The sequence below is a fragment of the Pagrus major genome, chromosome 21 (genome assembly GCF_040436345.1).
Source record: "Pagrus major chromosome 21, Pma_NU_1.0".
Lineage (NCBI taxonomy): Eukaryota > Metazoa > Chordata > Actinopteri > Spariformes > Sparidae > Pagrus > Pagrus major.
In genome coordinates this window covers 23,932,301-23,959,299 of record NC_133235.1, presented here as the reverse complement: position 1 = coordinate 23,959,299, position 26,999 = coordinate 23,932,301, and the positions used below count along the sequence as shown (strand labels likewise).

At 47.5% G+C, this 26,999-nt stretch overlaps 1 protein-coding gene across 1 annotated transcript; it reads right to left on the bottom strand.

Moving 5' to 3' along the window:
* On the bottom strand, positions 1 to 26,999 carry ptch2 (patched 2). The gene is made up of 23 exons (XM_073491944.1): positions 26,810 to 26,999; positions 25,309 to 25,501; positions 16,662 to 16,851; positions 16,510 to 16,579; positions 16,319 to 16,410; positions 14,040 to 14,148; positions 13,839 to 13,925; positions 13,621 to 13,742; positions 12,520 to 12,667; positions 11,551 to 11,682; positions 11,310 to 11,465; positions 11,110 to 11,202; positions 10,817 to 10,942; positions 9,640 to 10,021; positions 9,031 to 9,555; positions 8,355 to 8,497; positions 8,034 to 8,214; positions 7,667 to 7,947; positions 6,132 to 6,269; positions 5,564 to 5,706; positions 2,504 to 2,909; positions 1,879 to 2,410; positions 1 to 1,750 (listed from the first exon to the last, which is right to left on the bottom strand). The coding sequence occupies exons 1-23, from the start codon at positions 26,954 to 26,956 to the stop codon at positions 1,716 to 1,718; spliced, it is 4,431 nt and encodes a 1,476-aa protein (XP_073348045.1). The 5' UTR covers positions 26,957 to 26,999; the 3' UTR covers positions 1 to 1,715.

Here is a 26,999-nt window from a genome sequence, read left to right as displayed (position 1 = left end):
AAATAGATATATTTATATATAATATATATTCACTCTTTAAAAATAGAACTTCAGTCTAGATACTAACATCTGTACAAACTACAAAAATAAAATTTTAATATAAATAATTTATATGGCATGACATTAACAATTTTTTTGAAATAAACTACAAACCAATGCAGGAGCTCCCCCCTCGACCCCCCCTCCCTTTTAAAACTCCTCACCACTGTCTGACAACACCTGCTGGCTGCCTATGGTCTGATCCAACTGTAATATGGTGCTTTGCTCACGTCGCTTAATTATCATTCACAACTGCACAGTAGCTACTTAACTTTTTTCTTTCAGACTTACGAAAGAAAACCGAAGCTGCCACTTTGACAAAAATGACATTTTAAAAAATAGATCCGCGAGTTTTTCCCTGCAATTTAACCTGGCAGTGATGAGACCAATACTGAACAACAACAAGAACTTTGTAAAGCAAAATGACATGAAAGAAAACGCTAAGAACGAAAAAAGAAAACGTAACGTGGCATATATGAGGTTGGTATTAGCGAGAAGAGCGAGGAATTAGAAAAGTGAGTGAGAGTCAGGTTGAACGTGTTACAACCCTAAAGCAGCCAGCAAAGAAAAAAAAGGACAAAATAATTAATAAAATTAAATATAATCACTCCCTTTGCATCGGATTTTTAAAATTCCCTTTCAGAATAATACAGAAAGGTGAGCAATTGTCAAACACAAACGTGACAACTTCACCTCCTGTAGAGCTTACAAAAACTGCAGGAACATAAAAGAAAGAATCTTATCACAGCTCCTTCAAGTAGTTTAAAACTGCAGAGGACAAATATTTAACATGAAATATGACTCAGACGGGACTCTGCCGGCATGTCGGACAGACGTCAGACAGACGGACGGACGGTCCGCTACTGCTTCTTGACAAACATTCTGTGTCCGGATGAGACACAACAGGTACAAGTGAGAACATAACACTGAGCTCTGAATGCTGTGATAACAAAAGAGAAAGGGGACAAATTGAAGGCACGACGGTTACTACTGTTAAGAAAACAGTATCTGTGTGTAATTCTCTGCTTTCTTTTTTTTTTTTTACAGTGACAGAGAACTTCTACACTTAAAAAATACAACACAGAGCGTGTCAGTGTGTCAGATTCAGACTTTCTCACAGTGTAGTACTGTGACTTAAACCAGAGGGGGGAAGAGGGGGTACTGCATTTTTTTTTAAGGCAAATCACTTAAAATTATTTTGAAGTGTAGCAGCAAAAAAAAGAAAAAAAAGAAAGAAAATAACAATACAAATAGAAACACTGACATGTATGTTCAATAGCCTAATATCTTAATAACATCTCACTTTTCTGTGGACACTTTTTACATATAGCACATTTCTTATTCTATACACCGTGGAGGCCGCCCCACAAAAAACAAATAATCTTTTACATCTGAACTTTTACACAAGAGTATACCCAAGTTATACAGTACTCTTTTAAATAGCTTCCTTCTTTTTTTAGTATTAAAATATATACTCATAGATTTATATAATTCTTAAAACGTCTGTTTGTTTTCTTTTTACTTAATATGTCCTTGAAATAAATCCTCTCCTTTTTTGTGTGAAGTCTATGTACAGTTGAGAGTTCAAGACTCGATGGTGACGCCGCGCGGGCGTCAAGGTGCTCTGGGAAGCGGCCGGAGGGCTCGAAGAGAGACGGCGGGGCGTGTGAGAGAGTCTAGCAATCTTTGGCTGACTGGATCCTCAACCCACCTGCAGCAGGAAAACAGAAGAGAGAGGGAAAAAAGGTTAGATAGTGCTAAGCGTGACTAGAAATTGTGTCTTAAATTCAATGCCCCTACAAGTAAGGTAAACCTACGATTGATTGGTTGCTGACTCACCTTGTGTCTTGCCGAGCTGATGCTCCGTCTGGCTCTGTGTCGCCTCCAAGTCCTGGAGCTCTAGAGAGTCTCTCTTACATGAAGAAAAGTTTGTTTTGTCACCACAAGTCCTCTTAGTGGCCTCGAAACAGTCCGACTCGCTGTCCGTGTCAAAACCTTCATGCATGTAGCCTTGGTATGCCGCCCCCGGCAGGGTCGGATGCACAGCCACCGTCACGGAGGCTGTGGCTGTTACCATGGTAACAGGCCCCCCAGCGGAGCCCTGTTGGGCGGAGCTACTGTTGCTATAGCTCGGCCCTTTAGTCCTGTTTGGCTGAGGCCCTCTGCCGTTCTGCAGCCTGGGGCCGCTTTGACAAGTCCTCCCAGGGAAGTGAGCTCTGTCGCTGGGTAAGTTCCTCTGGAGGCCCGGCTGCTGCTTGTTCCCGTCCCAGCACGTGACCTGGGAGCCGAGAGGTGACTGTGCGTTGTGGGAAGATTCGTTCAACGGTTCTATCCTTCCACTGGTTGCATTTTCTCTGAATGGCTTCACCACCTACAACAAATAAAATCATCGTTTACTTTCAGAGAAACACATGAATTTTGATAACATTTGAAAACACAGAAAGGTTGTTTATCTTCAGCGTACCGTGAGCTTGGGGAAGCTGGGGTTCTTGCTGGCTTCCAGCAGAATGTGAGATGTTGCAGGAGGAACGCTGGCGTGCGTCGCGATGTACGCGTTCCGGTCACAGTACTTATAATCCTCCTCCCCGATCCCTGATGTGGTGGTCATCTCCGAGTAGTACTCAGAGTCCGACGACTCCGAAAAAGCCTGCTGACGAGACGACCGCGGGTTGTGATGGCCTGTGTAGTACCCGTGGTGGGTCATTGGTGGGGGCAGCGGGGGTTCGGGGGAAGGCGTGGGCAGGCGGCTGGCGTTGTCAACCGGGGTGACCTCAGCTGGAGGACCCATCATGGACAGGAGGACTGGCAGGAGAACCAGACCGTTCAGCATCCCCAAAACAGTCAGGATGGCCAAAACAGCAAAGAAGTACCTGAAGAGCAGAGAAATGAGGCACGTTAGTTTGAAGTTCAGCTGGTAGAATCTCTTTTTTCCTGTCTGAAACAAGAAGTGAGACCAGTGAGTGCAGCTACCCACAGTCACACAGCCGCATTTAATCTTATTTTCTTTTGCATCTTAAGATTTTTAAGGATTTGGCAAAAGTTCCGATGGTTTCAGAGCGTCTGCCAAACTCATGACAACTTTTACACAAATTGGACGGCATCGAACATTTGACAGTTTTCTGTTCAATTTTTCTCATAATGTGACGAAAGTGGCCCGATGCTTTCCGCGGACAAAAATGCACATACACACATGCACGTGCACGGCTCCGAACACACACAGTTGGCACATGAGGAAGGGAAGTAGCTCAGGGGAAGAAGTCAGGGGAAAGCCCAGTGTTTGTGTATCAAAGGCAGGGGGGGCAAATCTGATTCCCCGCTCAGTCCAACTAAAACATGCTTTGATGCCTCCACTGCTGCTGCTACAAGACTTTCTCTCGCTCTGTTTTTCACTCGCGCTGTGTGTGTGCGTTTTTTTATTTTGTGTGTGTGTGTGTGCGTGCATCTCAGCGGAGCTCTGAGGAGGCCAGGGGTGGAGGCAGGCCACAAGAAAGAGCTCCACAAGAAAATTAGAGAGGACTCCACTTAAACACTAACAGAAAGCAGAGAGCGGGAGACAGTGAGATGCTAACCACCAGCCAGACTTAAAGAGGTAAAAGAAAGAAAAAAATGATTGTTGGAATGAAAAGGGAAAAAAGTCAACAAGCTGCGTCGTCTCCTCTGAATGGACGGTGATTATCACTACCACTTCACTTGACAAAGGTCACTCTTCAGGAACAAGTTTGCATGTTGGGTGTGATTTCACAAGGGCCCCCCCACACACTCTCTGGCATATTTTCCTTTTCCCTCTTTAACCGCTGTCCTTGTTTTCTCCCTTTATCAGACGCATGTCATCCTAACCACTTTTGACAAAACACTTCAGGGAAGATATTTGCAATTTCTTGCCGTCTGCTGCCTTCAAACCACACGCAGACATTTTATCTGCTCACATGCAGACGCTGAAATCACAAATAGGTCATCGTCCCATTTCGGGGCCTCCTATGTTACCCTTCAACTTCTTTACAAGGTGAAAAAAAACCAAAACAAAACAAAACAAGAGGAGAGAAGAGTGAGACAGCGAGAAAGAGAGTGAGACGTTGGTGAGACCTCCAACAGTGTCTCACTGTTAGGAATTCTGTTGTTTATATAAACTGTAATCTTTTCCATTCGTTGTCAGGGCCTGGGGAGCCGTGTGTGAGAAAGACAGCGTAAGTGTTTACATGCCTGTACATATGTGCATTTTCTCCTCGTGTGTGTCTGCGTGCATGTGTATGCATGCTTGCGCGAGGACTCTGAGCAGAGCTGAATTAGGCTGGCTGTTTATTCAGTGCATTACAAGGCCAGGAGATGTTTACAGCAGTATATTTATGCTGCTCCCCAGCTAGTCGGCTCTGGCTTGCCCCATTCACCCGACCGCAGCTACAGCTACAGCTAAACAAGACCTCCAACAGAGATACTAGACCCTTCTGTCTCTCTTTCTCACCCCGTCCTATGAGGACGATCTCTCACACAGCCGTGGGAGACAAGAAGAAAAAACAAGATGCTCTCTTTTGCTCATTTTTTCTCTCTTTCTACATATTCACACCTCTTTATCTATCCAATCCAACACCGTGGAAGATTGGTTCCATCTAATATCCATCTACCCACCCACCAGGACCTCATATCCTCTCAAGGAAGCCACCCTCAGAGTCCTGCTCCTCCTCTCTCACTGCCTGCGTCTCTGTTTCTGCAGAAAAACGGTGCTTTTTATGTCATGGAGGCCTGTTGCAGTCTGTGAGCTCAAGGTTGTGGTTTCGGGTTTGGGCCCGGACCACATTCGGTTGAAAAACATCGAGCTATTCGCCTTTTTTTCCACTCTGACCATGAAACAGTGGTAGAAAACACACGCACGAGTACACACAATTTGCATGCCCGCGCGCACAGACACACACACAGTCAGAGAAGAGCGGTGTCTGTTGGTGGGCTTCAGACCATCTGACTGGCTGACCAGTTCAAATTTAGCTCCCCTTTTTACTACAGCACCCAACATGGAGGGAGAGAATGCCAAACGGATGACAGGAATTTTTACAGATTCCCTCGTGTGTGTTTGTGTGTGTGTGAGAAAGAGACACACACACGCGCACACACACACACACAGACACAACCCAGTGGGTAGCAGAACACTTCCATGTTTACGAGCAGCTGCTACACACCCTTGATGTTTTCCCCATTTGTTGTGCTCTGAGGTTGGGGAGACGGATGTGTGTGTGTGCCCAGAGTGACAGAACCAGGTGCATATTTGTCACTCAGGGTGTGTGTGTGTGTGTGTGTGTGCATAAATAGGGGTATAACATTTCCACCTGCATGCACCACTGACCCCCCACAAGGCTTCCTCCCGTCCCCGAGTGAGGCTAGACAACTGGCTCCGCACACACACACCAATGGCGTAAAACCAAAACACTGCTTCTTCTGAGGCTAACAAATGGGCTGTGGAGGGCTATACACACACACACACACACATACATTCACAGATGCAGTCACACGCACACATACACACACAGCGTCTCACCTCATGATGAAGTCAAACTCCGAGCCTGCCAGCATGAGAACGCCCAGCAGCGTGGAGATCGCTCCGTCAACCACCGGGGCAAACATGTGCTCCAGAGCCACTGCAGAGCGCTTGTTTCTGTTGCCAATCGCTGTCAGGAAGCCCTGCGGTGGTGGAGAAGGAGGAGAGGGGGAGGTGGAGAGGAGAAATGAGTTGGAAATCTTGCCGATCACACAAAACTTGTGCTTGCGGCGAGGATTGGCACGCCTCGGGATTCCTGCGTTGGGTTTTGTTGGGGATCACTACGCTACACACAAATCTTTAATCACACTTTAGCACCCTTTACATTATTATTCTTGTAGCATTAAAAACATACATTTAATCAATAATCAACAAATACATTAAATTCTTTCCTGAAGTAGGTAAAACCATGTAAAACTTGCTTTGTAAGTCTTCTGTGGTCACATGTTGGTGTGTATTTAACAGTCTGACCGAAGCATCAGGTTTCAAGTAAAGTAGGTGTTTAATTGTAGGAGCTCAGCCCCCCTCCTTCACAGTTAATCCATGTGTGTGCCAAGTCTTGACTTACCAGTGCGATGTGAACAGTAAACTCCACTCCGATGCCCACGGAGGCGATGAGGATGACCACAGGGATGGCGCTCAGCTTGATGCCGATCAGACCCATGATGCCAAACAACTCCACCGTCATCATGGCCAAGATAAACACCTGAGAAGAAGATGAGGATGGATGAGAACAGGCTTTTTCAGCTGACGGTGCTTGAGAAACAGTAGGATGAAGTAAAAATAACTTAAAATACTGAAAATATGTGTGTTTCCTTAATGGCTGAGTTGAGCCCCCTTTTGCCCGTTCACCCCACACAATCTTTGACCCCGCGCTCAGGAGCTCAACCACATGGCATCAAATTACCCACCCTGAGGCTAATACATTCCCCTTCTCCCTCCCTCCCTCCCTCACTCTTTTTTCTATTCTTCCCTCCCAGAGGTGCTTGAAATGATTGACACTATTCATACACATCTGTCTCTGTTTGCGGAAAACAAATTCCCTCGTCTTTAACTAGATAGCAGCCTGTTTGCTCCTTTTTATCGTTTCCGAAATTTTAACGCAACATCTTAGATCACGCGCCGTTTTCACTTTACTAATGTCTTGCGATGTTACTGTAGACCACAATACAAGCAGCAACAACAAGTCTTATAAAACGAGAAGGAGAAAGCGGTTCCCGGCCAACGGGTGCTTTTGATCCCAGCGGGGGCTCTGAGCTGGGGCACGGTTAAATTGGAAATGATAAAAGCCGTTTTACTGCTCGACCACATACAGGCCGGGTGAAACCTTCACAGGCGGGCTGATGCTTGGAAACGGTGCATGCATGTAGCTGCGCCTCTCCCTCTGAAGATTGTGTTGTGTTGCTGTCTCAATCAGTGCTGCTAGAGACGGCTACTTAAATTAAACACATTCCAACTGAATCTGGCACTGTTGTTGTGCTACAATTCACCCCCCCCAATGGTCAGGGATATGTGGATTTGTGTGTGTGTGTGTGTGTGTGTGGGTGAGTTTGGGGGGCCCTTAAGGACCACCGGTCCCACCAGCTTGTGTGTGAAATGTTTTCCAACCGCTGAACACTCAGACTGTCTCTTTCTCTCTCCCTCACACACACACACACACACACATATTCCTGATGGATGGGTTGAGCAGGCCAAGGTCGCAACTGGGCAGATCTGTCCTGTCCCCAAGTCTCTCTCTCTCCCTCTGACAAAGGCAGTGAGAGAGTTGGAGGTAGAGGCTCAGGAGGGCAAAGCCTTTCTTGCTCCTTTGCATTTCCTTTTCTAAGGCCGGCCCAGCCTACATTAGAATGACAAAGGTCCCCATGTGTGTGTGTGTGTGTGTGTGTGTGTGTGTGTGTGTGTGTGTGTGTGTGTGTGTGCGTACTGGCCCTCCGCAGAGAAAAAGGGGCCCCCTAGACAGCGTTATTGAGCTGTGCTGAGAAGGGTGAGAAGAAAGTGAGAGGAAGAGGAGAGGGAGGAAGGCGCTAATGATGTTGTTGAGGTAGCGTGAGGTACAGACAAGATGGAGAAGAGGTGGATACGACGAAGAGTTTGTTGGCTTACAATGATGCCGGCAGTCCAGGGGTTGAGCAGCAGGATCGCGCAGACCAGGAAGGTGCAGGCCAGCACCACGCTGATCGCCAGCAGGAACCAGTGTCTGAGGCCAATGTACTGCTCCCAAAACAGGAAGGGGTATCCGTTCGGGTAGTTGAACACACCCTTGCGGCTGAACTCGTCGCAGACGGACCGCACGCTCTCGATGGCCTCCACGAAGTCGCCGGCCTGGCGGAGGCCGTTCAGGTAGAAGGGGAACTGGGCAAACTCCAGAGGCTCTGCAGCTGGGACTGCAGGAGAGGAAAGGTTGAGGTCAGATCATTTGCTTTTCGAGCCATTTTCCGGTGTATCCAAAACAATAGGATGAGACACTTACTGCGCAGATTCTCCCCTGTAGTGTCATACTTGTCGTGAATCCACTCTCGAGGATGGGGGTAGAAGTTGGCCTGAGAGGCAGCATAGCCCAGAGGATCGTTACTGACCCACACTGTCAGGTAGATGTAAAAAACCTCTGGAGGGATCAAACCTTCTGCATCCACCAGCCGACGAGATGTCAGCTAGAAAGGAAAAAAAGATTGAAAGATTGAGTTTTTTTCCAGAATAAAAAGGTCAAAAGAAGCTGATGCTGTCTACAATGCCACACACAGTGTACATGTGGATTCTGGTTTAAAGTATTCCTTGTAGCCTGTGGACATACCTGGCTGTAGTTGAAAGGCTCTTTCTTGGAGCCGGTCTGGATGAGGAGCTTGTACGCCAGAGCTCCGTCCTCTGTGCCGTTACGATAGCTGTCAGAGGTAATCCTCCCTGCCTGCCAGTCAGCATCGAAAGCAGCCTGGAGACCTGAAAATAAAAGGATTATTGCGGTTTAAATATATAAAACATTATGGTTTCTATTATCATAAAATGATGGGAGTTGTCCTGCGTGTCTGTCAATGTGGGCGGTGAGTCTAAAAACGTGAAATATCAAGTTTCCTTTTCTAATTCTTTTTTTTTTTGTTTTCAGCTGGCTCTGATTGACCTGTTAGCTATCACTTCCTCCTGACTGGGCCTCTGACACGTCCTTGCCTGAGGACACACACACACAAACCCACACACACACATGCAAAGATAACCTATGACCCCAACCCGTCTACTGCACCCCAGAGCCCAGGTGGATGGGCGTAAACAGCATGACTGAACTCTCACTAACCCTTCGCACATTCTCACCCCTAAGCACACTCCTGCAGTAAAAAAAAAAAAAAGCACACCTGAAAAAACCTGTTGCACCCTCTACCGGATTCTGACACCACTATCAGAAACTCTCAGGGGGACGGAGGGTAACTTATTACCCGACTCACTCAAAAAAAATAACATCACTGGGCCTGGATTCTTACCTCTGAGCCAGTCCTGGAAGTAGTGCAGCCACATGCGGGGCAGCTTGTTGTCGCTGTCTCTGACCACGTATCTGACGGAGTTGAAGGCGTTGTGCAGCTGGATCAGCAGCCGCTGCGACCGGGCGTAATCGAATCCATCCATGGTCACCAGGTACATGTTGTAAAATGAGAAATACTTGAACTGGGCATCGATGAAGTCGTACTCCTTGGTGTCGCGCGGCACGATGTCGGTCAGGTAGAGGCCGTCGTGCACCATGGTGGTCCCGTACAGGCTGAGGCCCAGGAGGCCAAGGAAGAGAACCACCACGATTGCTTTGCTTTTGGGCTTGAGGAGCAGAGGGGCGTATTTCTCCCTGGCGAAGCTGGACAGGTTCCAGTGCAGGAAGGGCAGTGGGACGCACTTCTTTCCTGATTTGGAATCCTCCACCTGGGCGAGGAGGTCCCGTGTGGAGCTGGAGGTAGGGGTGAAGAGCTGGGAGCCGTAGGGATCCGGCACAGAGGTGGTGGTAGGGGTAGGTGTGATGGCTAGGAGAAGAAAGTGGATCATGAGTCTTGATTGCTTTACACAAAATAACATAATCATCATACGCTTGATGTAACTTTATTTACCCTGGGGCTGTGAGGTGGGGCAAACGATGATGGATGGCGGACTGGTGGAGATCTGTGAGGTAGGTGGAAGTATAGTGACGATATGCTGCCCCGCTGCGTCACACTGCGTGAACGCCTGCACTGTGGTGGTGATCTGCGTGCTGGTGGTGATTGTCGACCCCGCTGTGTACTGGTGCGCCGTGGCCGTCGTGGGCGTGTGCGGCTGCTCTCCGGCGTCTGACAGCTCGTGCGGGGAAAGGTGGATGACGCGGTCGGAGCACGGGCTGTACAGGCAGCAGAGGACATCCAGACGCTTGTCCTCGCGCCGGTGGAGGTCCAAACTGAGGATGGCGGGGAAGATGAGCAGCACCATGGCGAAGTTAAACACCACCACAATGGCCGCCTGGGGAGGGAGAAAAACAATGTGAGAAAAGACAGAACAGTATGTGAAATTACAGACACCCTAGAGTCAGCGCTCCTTCTCTCTCTCTCTCTCTTTTCTTTTTTTTTTTTAGTATCTCAGACCACAGCCTCGAAAGCAAAGAAAAGCCTTACTCTAAATCACCAGCCAGGAATACTAAGCGAGCCAGAAGGGGGAGAGGGAGAGAGAAAAGAAAGAAAAGAGTCGCCAGAATGAAAGAACTACTAGAAAGACTGAGAGAAAGGAGCAGGGAGGGAATATATATGTTGCGAGTCTGAGCAAAACCATCACCCTTCACTCACCCCAGCAGCCCCTGAAGCTGACATTCTAACTGGCTGTGGTTTCCAGTGTGTGTACGTCTACGTGTGTGTATTTGTGTGTGTGTGTGTTTCAGACCACCCACAGTTAGTCACAGATCAGAGCAAACCGCCTTGACGGGCCAGTGATATACTGATCCACTCCTCCCTCCCTCTCCCTCTCGTTCTCTCTCTGTCTGTTCATCACCCTCTTTGCTCTGATTATTCCACATTACACACATGCACACACTTATGCACATGTACACACACATGCAGAGACACACAAAAAAATGTTGGCCCTGTAGGTGCGACTGCAATAAAACAGGGAACAAAGCCTTTCCCTGCTCTGAATAAGTGTCACCTCTCTTAAGTTATCTCTTTCATTTTCAAAGGAGCCCCCCGGCCTCTTGGTGTGCGATTGTGTACATGTGTTTATGTCTGTGCGCATGCGTTCATGTGTGTCTGTGTGTGCAAAACATACCTGCAGAGAGAAGGCTCGCAAGGCAGGGATTGGTACAAGAGCAGCCATGAAGAAGGCAATCATGTTGTTGACGGAAGTCAGAGCCACGCTGGTGCCGGTGCGACGCAAACAGTCTCCTGTCCGATCCTTTAAAAGAAACAGAGAGAGTGATGAGAGGAGATGAGATGAGATGAGAGGAGAGGAGAGGAGAGGAGAGGAGAGGAGAGGAGAGGAGAGGAGAGGAGAGGAGAGGAGAGGAGAGGAGAGGAGAGGAGAGGAGAGGAGAGGAGAGGAGAGGAGAGTCTCAAACATACCTTAAAGGGGATGTTACTTCCAGCCTCTGTGAAGGAATGAGCCAACAGAAACATGTCATCCACACCGATCCCTAGCGCCAGGAAGGGAAGCACCTGTGATAGGAAAGAGTCAGAATGAAGTGTTTGACATCAGAATCTGGACCTTAAAATAAATTTCATTAACTTAAAACAGTTAATGTATGCATTTTCCTTCGTCGTACCTGTGTTGTGGCGGCGTTGAACGAGAGGCCGAGCAGCGAGCAGAGACCCAGTCCTGCAGCCACCGACAGAGCCACTAACAGCACCCCTGCCAGGCCCACGGCCCCCTGGGACTTGGCGCAGTCCCACCTCAGCATGGTCACACAGGCGTAGGCCAGCTAGAGAGGGAGACATTCAATATTAGTTCAGTACTTTTCACTTACAGGTCGTAATCGACTCACTTAAATCCATCACTGTGCTCACCATGAGGAGGTATCCGCCGGCCACCCGGATCACGCTGACATCGGAGAAGGATTTCATGATGTCATTGAGGGTGGTGGTGGAGAAAGCGTGGATGGACTGGCTGGAGTTGTCTGGGATACTCTGGTGGACAATCTAAAGGATAAAGATCAATTAATACATACGATAAAACTCATAAAAGAATAAAAATATGTCAAAAAGAAGCTGAACATACGAAAACAAACTTCCCGGGCCCCATATGTCAGGGGACAGAAAAGGGGTGCTTACCCCTTTCCTCTCCCTTTGAAATGTGTGTGAAAGTGAGTATGAGCGTGTGTGTGTGTTTTTACATGTGCTAGCATGTGTGTGAGTGCGTGTGTGCGGATGACAACTGAGGAGTAATGAGCACAGATGCCAGAGGTTGTGAGGTCAAAGGTGAAAGAGATGGGATCACATGGCCTCACAGGAGCTTCTCTCTCCACTCCGAGCAGACCGGAGCGCCCCTCTGAAGCTGTTTACCTGTCCGCATTCAGTCATCGTTCGCAATCTCATATAGATCCGATCTTGTTCTTTAATATGTCGAGAGGAGGTGTCGCCTATCTGTCAGTTTACGTTGGAGTTGGTTACCCCTCCTCCCTCGCATATGTCCCCCTCCTCCTCCCCTCTCTCCTTACCCTCACCGTGGTGGGTGTCAGCTATCACAGCAACAGCTTGTTCCTATAACTAGGGCTCTGACAGAGAGAGATGGCTGGCCTACCACACACACACACACACACACACACACACACACCTACTGCCCTGGTATGCCCTGCGAGTCGCTTTACAAGGGAGCTGAAGACTGATGGAATTCAGACACTGCAGAATAAGTCCCATGCGGCGAGTGTGTGTCAGTGTGTGTGTGTGTAAGTGTGTGTAAACCAAAGCAAAACAATCCTCATCCTCCTTTTACTTTTCTATACTACTGTGTCTGTGTGTGTGTACGTGTGTTCTCACCTCCACAAACTTCCTCTGCCAGGACTCGAGGATGGCGGTGGCCTTCTCCTCGTTCCAGTTTATGTCGTGGATCTCGTAGTCGTCTTTAAAGTGCTCGTACAGCTGCTTGGGACTCATCAACAGGAACATGGTTTGGAGAGCCTCCGCACTGCGAAAACACACGAGCGTAAGCTTAGGACACATCAGAGATGTCATGCTCCCCCTGCAAACATGCTTTATTGTGTGCTGAGCTGAGCCGAAACCTCCACAGCATCATCCATCTCACAAGTAGCACACTAAAAATCATCCAGTCAGACTGTTTAGATGTTCTCAGTATCCTTTTACCTACGCATGAGCCAGTCTTTCTGTGAACGTCTAAAGGCAGGTGCCGTTTCTTCCAGGATTTGTACGCCTGCCTGCCTGCTTGTGTGTCTGTCTGCCAACGTAAACAACCAAAAGCAGGTGTTATCTAGTCTGCCTGTCTGCCTGTCTCTAGGCTGCGATCCCAGATGTCCTCAGGTTTTCTTGGCACAGCCATGGCCAGCAGCAGTGCTGCTGAAAACGTGAAAGAAGCGATCGTAAATCACACCCCTAGAGTAAGTGTGGCTCTCGCAGATGGGACTGGAATCCTCTTTCATTCAAGGCCCTGTTGGGCCTGTGTGGGTCATGATCTGGGCTCTGACCCAGTGCTGTCACTCCATTTGAAGTGGCCATGCTTTTAAATCCAGCTGAAGTCAATGAGAAAGTGTTTTTTCTCCTTCTTTTCTATCTTCTTTATGTTTGGTCCCTTACACAACAAATGTGTAACAGGGTGGGGGGGGGGGCAGGGGGGGCTTTATGTGGCTGTCAATCATCTTTAATTGGCCTATCCTGGACCGGGGTCATGCAGGAAACCGATCCCTCTCGGTACGAGGCATTCCTAGCATGTGTCTGTTGGGTTATTAGGGGTTACACAGATTCCACGGTCACGGCGGCTCACAAGCTGATGGGCGGACTGGCTGCCTGCTCGGCACAAATCCCCTCCCTCTCCTTACTATTACATCTTCCAATAAGACGAGAGCAAACTTAAAACCCTCCTCTGCGGTGGCTAACCTCTCTTTACATGTCTTAATAAACACACACCTCAGCAGAGTCTCCTGGCTGTTCTTGACCCGCCCTCCCAGGATCAGCTCCTCCTGCCAGTGCATGAACTTCCGGCTGAAACCGTGGCAACCACCCTGGAGACGCCCGGCAATGTCAGGACTCTGAATGGATGAAAACACAGGGAAACATGTTAGGTGTCTATGTGGTTCATCTACCTGTGACTTCTCGTTGTATATAACAACTGAACTGTGACCTACCTCTCCTTGCTCTTTGTTAGGTGCACTGACGGGGCAGTCGGGGTCTGACGGGTCGAGACATGGCCTGTTCATGTAGGCATGCCCCACCTAAGGAATCAAACAATGCAAATATCAGTATATGGAAAAAAAGCATGCAGCTGTTGTTGGTATAAGTAAGCCTTTAATTCGGTGAATCTGTCAGTGTGTATTTGCGTGCCCCACCTGGGCTTTGTCCAACATCTCCTTAAATCCCTCCAGTGACGTGAACTGACTCAGTTCCTCCATCAGCTTGACAGGATCGAGATTCATCCACTGGATATCTGGCATACCCCTGCAAAGCAAAGGCAACACAGATGAGACAAGAACTCGCAGAAGAAACCGTACAAAATAACTACGGCTGCGTCGCTTTGCATTCCTGCCAGAAAATCTCTGATTCTTTCAGTTCGGTTTAATTCTCTCGCCCTCTTCGGGCAGGGCCACGCAGGAGGCTAGCTGCAGATACAGGATAAAATAGCGTTTATTATCCTGTTTCACGCTGCCACAATGCCCGGGGAAAAGGCACGGTGGCTGCCTGCTCACTTCCATTCCTCAATGTCCTGCACTCAGTCATAACGATTACCTCTGCCTCCCAAAACATCTTGATAAGGAGGGAAGGAAGGGGAGAGGCTGGGCAGGATGGATGGGAGGGAAATAGGTGAGGTAGGAGAGGAGAAGCAAAGGGAGCTATTTCTGAGCCTCTCCTGTACCATCCCCTTCAGATAAATGCATTATTTGCCCCATATTAAGGTCTTAAAATCTACTCTCTGAAGGGTTTTACATGTCTTGACCAATAAGTTAGCCTCAAATTCAGCTCAATCTCCCGCTTCAGCCTACCTCAGGCTGTTTTTTTGTACTAAAATATAGAAAAGAAGAAGTAGAACGCTAAATTATTGGAAAGATTTCGTGATTTGGTGCTAGAAAACACTTTGGATGCACATGTTCTGCAGCAAGACAAAGTAAGAAAGAAGACAGACAGAAGGGGAGGAAAATAAAAGAATCCCAAAGTATCTCAACTTGAGGCTCAATCTCTCTCCAATGGCTCATGAAGAGAGCTCCTCTCCTATTCCCACATACCAGGGTCCCTTTTGCTGCTGCTTGCAAAGACACACTCCTTTATCAGCTAGTTTTTGCTTGAGTGAACCGGGCCTGGGCCCTTTTGTTTTTTCATAGATTGCTGCTCTTTGTTCCCCAAAGTTTTTTCTCCCTCTCCCTCTCACTCACTTCTCTTCCTCACTCTCCCTCTTTCTCCCTCTCTATCTCAATCTTTTCTCTCTTTTCTTTTTTCTGCATTTAAAACCACAGCTGAAGTGAAGCGGAAGCTGACTCGGAGGACACAGGCCTCAGCGACCGCCGCAAGTTCCCTTCACGGCTTTTTTTCTTTTAAAAAACATTTAATAAATAACAACAGATGCTGAACACTTTGTGTAATTTACAGGAATTCTTGAGAGACGTGCGAATCATCAAAGACCCCCTTCTCTGCTCTCTGTCGCTCTCAGTTCACACGGGCCAACTGGGAGATGCAGAGGATGGGAAACTTGTGTTTGTTTCTGTGTGTGCTGGCTTGTCATGCAACATACTGCTGTCAGCTCTGCACAGAAATATAAACAAATAATTTGTTTGCAAAGAAACATCTGCTCCGATCTAAACTATCTTTTATAAACTCGATTGAAATATCACTTCTGACGACACACAAAAAAGACCTCTTTCAGTGACTCAATTTCTCAAGAGAACTTCCAGAAAAAAAGAGGGAGAAAAAAAATCCGCAAATGCCCAAATACGCCGCGACTCCGCTGTTAACCGTCTTGTAGCCTCTCTCTCTGTCTTTCTCGAGGGACTTGAGGCTTGAATACTGCCCATTTTATTTGTTGGACAACTTGGGAGCTGGGAGCCCGGGGCATTACCATGAGAATGCCGAGTGTTAGCCGTGAGCTGACAAAGCCGGCCCCCCTCCCTCCTCCGGGGCCCCTGCACTGATGGACACTCACTCGTAAACTGAAAGAATGCTTACCATTGTCTGACCCAAAGGGCTCCCCTGCCACCACCACCACCACCACCGCCGCCGCCGCCGCCTCCCCGCCCTCCGTTCTACCAACCCACCACCCAGTTGCTGCTGCAGCCATCTCCTCTCTCGCCTTCTCTCTCTCTCTCTCCATCCCTCTGCATCTCTCCCCTCACTTTCCCTCTTTGAATTTCTCTGTCAGGACACCCCCCTCTCACCCCTCCTGTCCCTCTCTGGGCCCGAAAAGAACTCTATTACTGGCCGCTGTCAGTCACAGCACCCACTGACAGACTACTGAAAGCCCAACTGTATGTCTCCATCGAGCTAAAAGTTACCGGACCCCACCAAAAGTCTGCAACTCAGATGGAAGCAATGACAGCAAAGGGAGAGCCAAGATTTTCTATGAAATGTTTTAATATGTAAAGGAAAAAATGGAAGTTGAGTCAAATATTCCAAGACTTACGGTAAATAGGCGGAGCCTCCTTGAAGTTTGGCCCCTTCCCAAAAACAATCCAGTGGGGTGATTATCATACAGGGGAATAGCTTGTCAATCATCTGGGATCAGGAAATAGAAAGGAAGCAGGATTAAACATCATGAATCAGGAGGAAATACGTAAGCAAAGAGCCAAGACGGTCATTTTTTGGTGAACTTACCCTTTCAATCATGACATTTTCTATAATAGGGACTCCTGATTTATAGCATATTTTGTTAAGATCCCAAGATCTGCAAGAGAGAGAAAACAATCATGATTGACTGATAATCAACAAGAAACGCTTTCATGTCACATCGTCTGTGGTCCACTTACTTTCCAAACAGTGACACCTGAACCTTGCTGGCAGACAGGGCGGCCTCCATGTGAACCAGCAAAGCCTCCTGGGTAAGTATATTGGTGCCCTCTTCTTTGGGGGTCTGGATGAGCATCTGTGAGGTAAATACTGACTCCTCTCCCTGCTTCTCCCTGGTGTAGTGAAGCTCCGTGCTGACCCGACTGCCAGCTAGAAAACAAAGAATATAACGGGGTAAATAACTGGCCTCGACAGCTCGATGGATAGATAGACTTTACATTATTCATGCATCAGCGCAGAATTTCTACAAAGACGCACACACAGATGCGGATCCTGTAACAAAGTGTGTTATATATGCACACGCACTTGCACACAGAACACACACATATATCGACCAACGCCCTTGGCCCTCGCCAGTGTTGGTTTTGAAGGCACTTCACACAAGCCAGCGTCTGGCCAAGAGAAATGAGTAATACTGCTTCTCATTGGCTCCTTCTGCGAAACAGATGTGCCCTGTTAGCTCGGAAAACCAGCCCTTCTGATGCCCCGAAAACCCTCTGCCACTCTTCTGGAGGCAGCAGATATATTGAAAAAGGCATTTTGAATAGAGAAGAGAAGAGAAGAGAAGAGAAGAGAAGAGAAGAGAAGAGAAGAGAAGAGAAGAGAAGAGAAGAGAAGAAGAAATCAAAGAACTTGGAGATACAAATAGATAAAGAGAGCTAAATAGACTCATAAAGAGATAAATATGGATGTCAGTGGTGATGATGAACAAAAAAGAGATAGAAAGAGGATGAAAAAAAAACAACAGAGAGAGAAGCTATGTTGTGCTGTGCGGTAGACTCCAGCCCCCTAATTACAGGAGGTTGCCCTGAAAAGAGTTTGCCAGCCGGGGGGATCTGTGCCTGTGCCAAGTGGACATGAAACATGCCGCGCTGGATCACAGAGGGCCCGTCTGCCCCTCTCGCTGTCCCACTACATGACAACCCCAGAGAGAGAAAGAGAGAGGGAGGGAAGAGGGGGGAGAGAAGGGGGGAGGTTTTGGAAACAGGGGCTACCTCCTTCTTAATTCTAACTCTCGTCACTCTTTTACTCACTTGCCCTGCGCTCAATCCCGCCTGCATCTATCCTCTCATACTCTTTAATGCTCCCTGTCTGTCTCCCCTCTCTCTCTTACTCTCTCTCTCTCCCCCACACTCTCTGCACCTCCCCCAGCCCCGAGCAGGCTCCTATAATTGATGGCGAGAAAAGAAAAAACAAACTATTCAGCCTACGCCGCGAAAAGTGTGAGATCAGGTTCGAAAAAACTCCGGGCCTTGGAGACACGGTCCAGCTTGAGGATATAAGGTCAGCTCGTTTATTTGCAATCATGGGTGTCTGACTCAGTGCATCCCAAAAGAGAGGGGAGAAATAAACTCAAGAAGGGGACTTGTTGCACATCTGGTCCAACAAAATGTTTAAAGTCGAGAAGTTTTTATAACGCTTTAATTCCAAGCGAACCACAACAATGACATGCAGGAGAATTTCCTTAAGACTTTTTGGAAGCTAATTTTTTAAAGAGTTCTCGGAGTTCTTGCTGGTTCTTGGAGTTTATTTGTCTTTTATTAAAACCGTTTTCACAGATCGCGCCTTGGTGTTAAAGCCGTCGCTGCTCTGCTTCCTTGGCGCACTGATTTCCAATCAAAAAAAGGGCTACTACAAAATGGAACCCTTTCCGTTCGCGGACCTCTTTGACATCTGTTAAACCTTTTTTGACATTTCGTATGTTAACCTCTGCAGTGTGGGGTTTTGATCCCAACAGGAACTGGGTGGCTCGGAGAGACTCTGGCTCTGTAATTACAGGCCTCCTGAAGTAAATTATAGCTATTTGTGTCTCGTTCCTCCCATCTGGACCACCCAGGCAGCCAGTCCTCTCTCTTCTCCCTCTCCCTCTCTCTTTCTCGCCTTCTCTCCTCAACCCCTGGTCCGGCCCCAACCACCCAACTCTGAGCTTCTCGCAGCTACTCTGCTCGCTTCTGCTGTGCTCAGTTCATCGCTCGCTCCAGAAGGAACCTTTCTTTTCTTATCTGTCTCCCCCTCTCCTGGTTTCTCTTCTCCTTTTCCTCCCTCTTTCTCCTTTTTCTTCTTCTTTCTCACTCTTTTTCAATCCCCCCTACCCTCTCCCTGCACTCAGCCTGCGCTCCACACAGCCTTAAAGAGACAGTTCCCGGAAATTTTCCCACCCTGGGAAGAAAGCGCCTTTGAGCGTGGAAGTTTGGGGGTTTCATCACCCCAGCGGCGGGTAACTTTTTATTACAGGAGCAATTTTATAACATGAAATGATGAAATAAAATGATAGATCAGAAACTCCTTCTGAATCACAGCCACAGTTCTTTCACTGGATCTATTTTTGCGAAACTCAACCACCATCTTGCAGTTTCGACTTTGTTGGGTGCAACATGTGATTTTATTTACTAGCTTAATCACTTAAAGCACTTTCACAACAGTTACGACATCGGGGAGGTGAAAAGCTAATGAAAAATGTCATAACAAGCACTGACATGGTTTCATGGCAGTGGGCGTACAAATACAACGTTTGTATGAATGTGTGCGTACATGTGGCTCTGTGTGTGTGTGTGTGTGTATGGGTGCGTACACTGGTGTAAACACTGGGCCCTGTCTCCACCAACCTCAGTCATTTCCTCCCCACCTGACCCTTCCATCCACAAAAGCCAAACACCCAGAATCCCCTAACCTGGTGAAATATGCGCGGCTTCTCACATCTGGCTTCTAGGACGGAGGCGAGGCCACATTTAAAGTGCTGTGTTTCAAATTTATTCTATTCTATTCTGTTCTATTCTATTCTTTTCTATTCTATTCTATTCTATTCTATCTTCGTGGCTTACAGGCCTAGTCCCAGTTCCAGGCCATGCTAGGTCAGACCAGGCCACCTTCAAAGTTCAGTGTGGTAGATTAGCTGGATTAGGGGGCCTCTGAAAGGCCCCACGCTGCTATGGAGGAAGAGCCAAGACGAAGAGGGTTGAAAGTGACATGTATGCTTTTACCTGCTACGTACATGGGAAGTTTCCTGATTCACACAGCTTGACCACATGCGGAGAAACCAACAGCTGATTTCTAAGCAGAACCTCATTTAAAAAAAGATCGAATTAAGGGAAAAGGCATTCCAATCACCGTAGAGTGGCAACTATATACATAAAAAAAGACAGAAAGCTACTCTTTGGCTGCCATCTTCTATTCATCATTCACTCTCACCCATCTTTTTTCACCAATAAAGGTCCTTTATTTCTTTAGATTTTCAGCTAAAGAGCCAAATGAGAAACTCATTCTCTTGGCAGCCTGGCACCCAGCATCACACACAAAAAAAACCTCTTGGTCCTTTTGTCACAAGTGGACCCACCAGAATCACGACTATGCCCCACTTTGGGTCCTGAGCCCGGCCCTGCCCTATGGCATTCCCTAGCCAGGGCACCGCCTAAAGCAGGCTGCCCCCAGCAGATGGGCCATTCCTCCATACAATCCTTCAGTACAGCAGCTCCAGACTGAATGCACACCCTTTTGTCATTCAACCCTTCAATTTCTTTCAGATGTTTCCCAACAAACAGCAGAATAAAATAAAGAGGGTTTTTTTTTTTTTTCACAACAAAAGCAAATGGACCAAAACTTTCCCAGCCTGTAAAACAATGCAGGAGTTGGCGGTGGGAGGGTGAGGCTGGGGGCAAGAAAGAGAAGCTGGCACTTTGGTATCTTACCTATAGAAATACAGTGTGTGTGTGTGTTTTTGTCTTCACACGCACGCTGTATCTGTTCATTAATCGTCGAAGACAGTTGTGTTATTTTGCAAGGAGAAAATCCTAATTAATGTGTGAACATAAGAAAACAAAATGATGCGATTTAAAGTGTTTGAAGCAGCGGCTTCTGTCGTCATGAAAAAAAACATCCACCCTGAGATCACACCTTCAAAAACAGTATAAAACAGTGAAAACAACATGAAAAATCAGTTTCACTTACATTCTATTCAGATGTGCCAGTGGTGTTAGCCACCACACATAAATTTCCACCAGGGTTGGCATTTAGGCACTTTCTATTTCCATATGTATAGGCTTGCCTCTGCTAATTATGCTAATCATGGGCAGAGTTGGCCACTGTGAAAAATAGTCACATTAGACACTCCACTGACCGCTAATACTGCTTAATGTGTGGTTGAAACATACATTCATCCCTGCCTGAAAGGCAAAATTTTTCCACGTTGCTGGTCTCATTCAGACAAGAAATGAATTTATTGAGCCCGAGAACCATTTCTTTTTTCCCTCCCAAGTACCAAGAAAATGTTCAGTCTCTCTCCGTCCCACTCTCCCTTTACTTTTTTATACTTTCATGGTGTAAAGACAGAGGCAAATGGTGCAAACTCTGAGGTGACTGGTGCCGCTTTATTTGCACGCGGACCAAAGACAAAGGTTGCTCTTCAGCTGGGTTAAGAAAGGGTGCCACGCTATATTGATTGAGTTTTCATTATCCTGTTTTCAGTCGCATTGCAGCCTTTTCTCCCCATATAGCATTCAGTGTTGCAAAGACTGACAGTCCAGTGCCCTTTATTATAAGAGCTTTGGCACCAAAATAACAGCTTTAAATGTGGATGTAACGCTGGATATCTAGTCTTAGATGATTTATACTTTTGTTTTAAAATTTGCTACTTAAATCAGGTAGGGAGCAGAGTGTGTTATGGAAGCAAAAGCCATGTGTCTGTCATATGCACATGTATCCATAGCTGCTCAATCTGTGTTTATTTGTTGGGGGGTGGTCTTGGTCTCACTGTTAGAGAGTGTGTGTGTTGCTTGGGTTGGGGGGGCTGCTGAAAAAGGGGATGGAATGAGCGAGACTTGGATTGAAGGATGGCGGGAAGAGGGGGGGTGAAATAAACATTTAGAAGTGACCCAGGTTGACTCTGGTCTTGTTTGTTCTCTCTACCAGTGAGGTCCTGGGCCCTGAGCGCTGGGAGTTTATTTATCTAGCTGGGGCACCACCGCGCACTATTCACCTCCAATAATGCCTCATAGAGCTCCCTTTCTCTGTCTGAACTGGGGCGCTGTGTGCGCTCCGATGAATTATAGCATTTACCTGCTGTGCCGCTCTGAGGTTTGTTTAGAGAAACTGCTCCAAACACTCGAATGCCCACGTGTGCATTCGCTCGTTTGCGCAAACTCAGACGTCTTTTAATCAATCTGTTTCCTGTCCTCTTCATATCTGCCAAAGACCATGTCTGAGTTCACCGCTAGCCGGCTAAGCTAAGCAGTCTCTATGCATTCATGCTACATATGTGAACTGCGTATGGTCTCTTCCTCCCCCTTTCCTATCCTCTTTCTACACGGCCTCTTTATGGGACATGTGGTGCGCCTGCTATCCGGATAGGCCCTGTCTCACTGCACTCATATTTGGACAGCTTGAGTCTGTGTACATGTCTGTCATGCCTCACCCAAACTCTGCCAAGAAGGATGAGTTTAGTTAATGTAAGAGTAAACACCACCACTCTTAACATGGAGGCCATTTCTTCCCTCTTTCTCCCCCAAAAAAGCAAGCTTTTCAAGTGGAAAGAAGACGACTTAAAACAATTATCCAAACACATTCCGAGCAAGAAACCACACCACCCTCTCACGGTCCTTTATGGCGAGAGAAAGACGTATACGAGACAGTCTCACACTTATCATGTTTGTTCAAGTGAGACAGGCAAAAACACAGGCGAAGAAAAAAAAAAAAAGTGTCAGCGAGCCATAAACCTTCCGCCCTGTTCCTGCCCCAACCCCCCCTCAGTGTCTCCTCTCATCCCTCTCTTCTTCCTGCACCCCTTTTTTTACGATCTCTCTCTTTTCTGTTTGTGGACAATACAGACTGGGTCACACGTTGCTGAGCTCACACCGGCTTTCACACTCTCAAAGGTGGGCAGGCTGTGCAAGCGTAAAGAAAAATAATTCAAAAGAAGTATCATGTGATTCCGACACTGGAGACATCTTCACAAGGAGCAACAAGGCACATTTTCCAGAAAACAAGCAAATATTTGATACAACATGGAAATTACAGCTTGCTAAACAAGACCTGGTAGTTTCAGGTATTTTGATGGGTGATGTGCGTCTCAGATTCCCTCAGTGACTGAGCAGTAAGCCCCAAAACAGTCCTAAATCCCCTTGTCAGACTAAACACCCTGATACTCTGGCTTTTATTCTCACCAACACAGGTGTGAGCGCTGAAGCCAAGTCCTGTTGCATGTCCTCCTCACAAACGCACAAGAATCACGAAGGCAAGCAAAAATTACACAAGTGAAATAAAGTATTTTCACCTCTTGCTACTTCACCGGTCTCCCTATTCTGTCTTCCACTGTCTCCTCTCTCTAGACAGACTCCACGGCTGTGCTCTGCTTCACAGTGTTTTGGTGCCGTAGGAGGGAGGAAGCAATTAAAAAAGCCCTGGTGGCCTGACTTCACAGAGCCGGCAGACAGACAGGTAGAAATATAAACAGACATACACAAAGCGCAGGCAGACAGACGGGCACGCAGTCAGGAAATTCAGGCAGGCGGACAGACGGCCACGGCGAGCTGCGCACACACCAAAGGTGGCAAAAGATGACAAGCGTGTGTGTGTGTGTGTGTTTGTGGATGTGTGGGACGTGCGGGGGCAGCCTCCAGCATGAATATATGATGGGAAGCATATGCCCCTCACACACGGCTCACACCCTGTTGGCAGTGTTAACACATACGGTGTCGATTCACAGCTAGTTTATTTCTGAACAAATTAGGATACGAGTGCGAGCGCTCTGTTTGTGCTGCGATGTGGACAAGCTGTTTCAGGAGGTGATAAAGTGAATGAGTTGCAGTTATGTATTAAAAAGTTTAAAAACAAGTCATTTAGGGAACATATATTGAGGGACTTTATATGAAATCAGATGTCATTTTAGAGAGCATATCATTCCTCCCTCTTCTGGCTTATGTACAATGGTGCATGTGTGTGTGTGCAACAGAGAGAGAGAGACAGAGGGAGAACTAACCTCTCCTTGTTACCGAACCACTTTACTCTCCATTGAGGCCCTAGCAGCTTTGTCAATGGGCTATTGGTGGAAACAAGGCAGGCAGAAACTTTAGAAACATGGCCACGGCCTCTTAAAGGCACAGCATTCCTTTTCAGCGGCCTCCCCCCCCTCAACTCTCTCAGTCCCACAGCAAAACAACTGGCACGCAAACATCTAAACATCTCCTTTAAGAGATGGATCTGCCAATTAGCTCAAGAGGTAATCCTGAAGCTTTACACTAACCAGAATGAAAGAAAAAAGGAGGCAGTGGAAACTCTTGCCTGCTTTTGTAGCCTTCTGCAACCTCAAGCGACCAATTTACAGAGATTGTGTGTGTGTGTGTGTGTTTTTTTTTTAATTGCGCCTGATACAGGAGCTTATTTAAATTCCTGTGCAAGTGAAGCGCACAGCCTCACCGAACGCTTCTCCTAACACCAGCGGCGTGCGATTCGGGCCCCTGTGGGAGCCGCATGTCGCCCCGTCCTCTGGTGACACGGTGGGCTTAAAAAACCCCATAGAGTCTGTTTATATTCACCAACTGCTGTAGCGCTTTTAGAGCGTGCAAAACAGGTGGGTAAACTTCAGCTGCATTCACTTATATTTTCTCTTCTTGTGAGGAGGCGAGGAGGGAGGGAAGGAGGGAGGGAGCGAGGGAGCGAGGGAGGGAGGGGGGTTTAAGGGAGGTGGTGCCTGCTTGCCTGCCTGCCTGCTTGCCTCTTGTTGAATGGAATCCAAGAATAGTTAGGGACCACACAGGGAGCCGAGGGGGGGAGGGGTCAGAGCCCTCAAAGATGGCTAACCATTCACACAGTCCATCTGCTGCGGGGATCAGCCCCGGCACTGAAAGCCTGGGGGTTTAAAAGGAATTTGGCCAGTGTGAAAAACCAAATAAAGCTGCCTCTACTCCTGAAAAATGTACAGATAACCTAAATGTAAAAATGCACAGAGGTGAGGGGAAAAAACAGGGAGGAAAAGGGGGTCACAGTCACGCTTTTTTGGGAACAAGGGCAAGATAGCGAGAGTCTTGTCTGACAGAGGAGGGAGAGATAGTATTGTAATGCAGTGGTGCCAGATGTGTTTGGGTTTCTCAGGTAAACTGTAACTCATTAAGACATGTACGGACCTGAGCGAACAACACCGAGCTCGCACAATACATCGCGCAGGAAATACACAGGGAACGCGGCTACAATGCGGAAAGTGAACGCTTTATCTACAAGTATCTTTCATCCAAACATAAGAAAGAAAATCAGCTCCAACAAGACTGTTTCCCCTTGTCAGGATTTGAGCCAGACAAGCAGTCAGTCACTGAACACCTTGTTGCCCTCCCATGGCACTGAGCTGACACTAACATGGCCACCCTGCATCTTCCCACCAGCCACTATTGTCATTCGAACTGATGTGGGGGGGGGGGACATGCTCTTCAAAATGTACAAACTCCTGTCAGCTGATTATTCTGAGCAAAAAGTCAGTAAATCCAGCCCTGAACATGAGGCTGAGCCCAGAGAATGAAAGCTCACCTGTGAGGTGAGCGATGTTGTGTTTTGTGTGTGAAGCAGCCCCAGAGTCTGGCTTGTGTTGCTGCTCTAAAAGAGATCGACAAGATATCTTGGACTCACCTTCCACCCAGAGCTTCTCGATGTCCGTTTCGATGGCTGCGACCCGGAGTCCCACAGACAGAGCCCCGAACACTAAGAGTCCGATAAAGAGGACCTTCCCACAGTGCCTCTGGATGTGGCAGCCCAGAGAGAACAGGAGGGCCTGGAACCTCGCCCGGATCCACAGAGGACATTTCTGACCTACCGCCTTACCCTGGATTTCGAAGCAGGAGGGAGGGCGAGAAAAGGACAGCATTGTTATTACTACATCACCACAGGTAAGGCTTATGTCTTGGCGTCTCTATCTGTGAAGACACTGGACAACGCATGGATTCAAGTGAAGGTGCTAACTCGGTGACCGCAGATTTGACGTCCCACCTCGAGTGTGCTGTCAGATTCCTGCTAAAACCTCAAGTCTCCCACATTTGACATGATTTAATCTGCAACAGTTGTGGCAGTGATTTGTGCTGATGTTAAGCTTTTAGAGGAAGAAGTCACTTTCAAGTAGTTTAAGAAACAAGAGCTTAAAAACAGACTTGTTATCCTTACAGGACAAATCCATTACAGTAAGAGTGAAAAATCAGATTATAGTTGCATATCATGATGAATCAATCTGGTCTTCAGTGCTCAGTTATCATCATATAAACACAAGTTAACTGTTTTCTTGCAACTGTTTGGGGAAGTACGAGCCTTGTTCATCACTTTGCATTCACACAAACTAATAAATACTAACAGGATGAGTTAGCAGTTGTCTGCAATATACAGCTCTCATCCTGAATGTCAGAATCACAGACGTCACACTGCTGCACAAGACATTGCACTGGTGTTGTGGTTTCTCTCAGCAGTGCTGAAACACGTCCAAGCATCCGGGCGGTCCAAAGATGCTTTGTCAGATCAAACTCAATCAGTGAATTCCTTTACAGGACCCACCACATTTCCAAACAGACCCCGGGCCAGTGCGCTCTCCGCTGCCTGCACAAAGCCAAAAAACACGCACAGCACAACACAACACGGCTGAGGATATGGGAACAAACCCTCCACACACACACACACACACACTCTCTCTCACACGCACGCACACACACTCCTCGCTCGCTGGCTTTAACAACAACACACACACACACACCAAAAAAATGAATGAAGAGTGTGGTGTGGTGTCCATTCAAACAAACAGCGAAGTTTACGTGCTGCCAAATATGAAATCGCATGAAAGCTTCACACTTCTGTCATGTAAACATTAAGTGCAAGGCTTCTGTTGTCTTAACTGTACACTTTATGACATTTACTACATTATTTTTGTCATGAAAAAGCTCCTGATTTCGCTTCCTGCTCCCTCAGGGGAGCTCTGGAGGTCCCCGGACCCCAGTTAGGGAGCTGCTGCTTCAGCCTACATTCCCACATGCGCCCTCACCCCCACGATTAGACAACCGCTAAAACCCAAAGACGACTTTCTCTTAATTGTTCATTCACTTTGAATGCCTTCACAGTAAATCCCGCACTAAACTCGGTAGCAGTGTATCACCTTTGAGATCTGTTTAAGTGCGAAAGCAGCGTGGCAGTAGCTGGGTCTCCGGAGTAGGTCTGGGTTCGCAGGCGGCTGGGAGCGCGTATAACTCGGGGGTAAATCTCCATAGACGCCGGCCCCTGGGACCCCGCGATCCGAGGCCATAGTCCGAAGAGGGTGAACGGGGCGAAGCGACAGAGAAATCGGT

Bases quoted from the DNA above. Each gene is read 5' to 3' on its own strand.
- ptch2 (XM_073491944.1), bottom strand. From the start codon at position 26,956: ATGGCCTCGGATCGCGGGGTCCCAGGGGCCGGCGTCTATGGAGATTTA. The intron at 7,948-8,033 runs GTAAGTGTCTCA...CCTCTCCTGCAG, and splicing joins TACAGGGGAGAATCTGCGCA to TCCCAGCTGCAGAGCCTCTG. The intron at 2,411-2,503 runs GTACGCTGAAGA...TATTTGTTGTAG, and splicing joins CCAGCTTCCCCAAGCTCACG to GTGGTGAAGCCATTCAGAGA.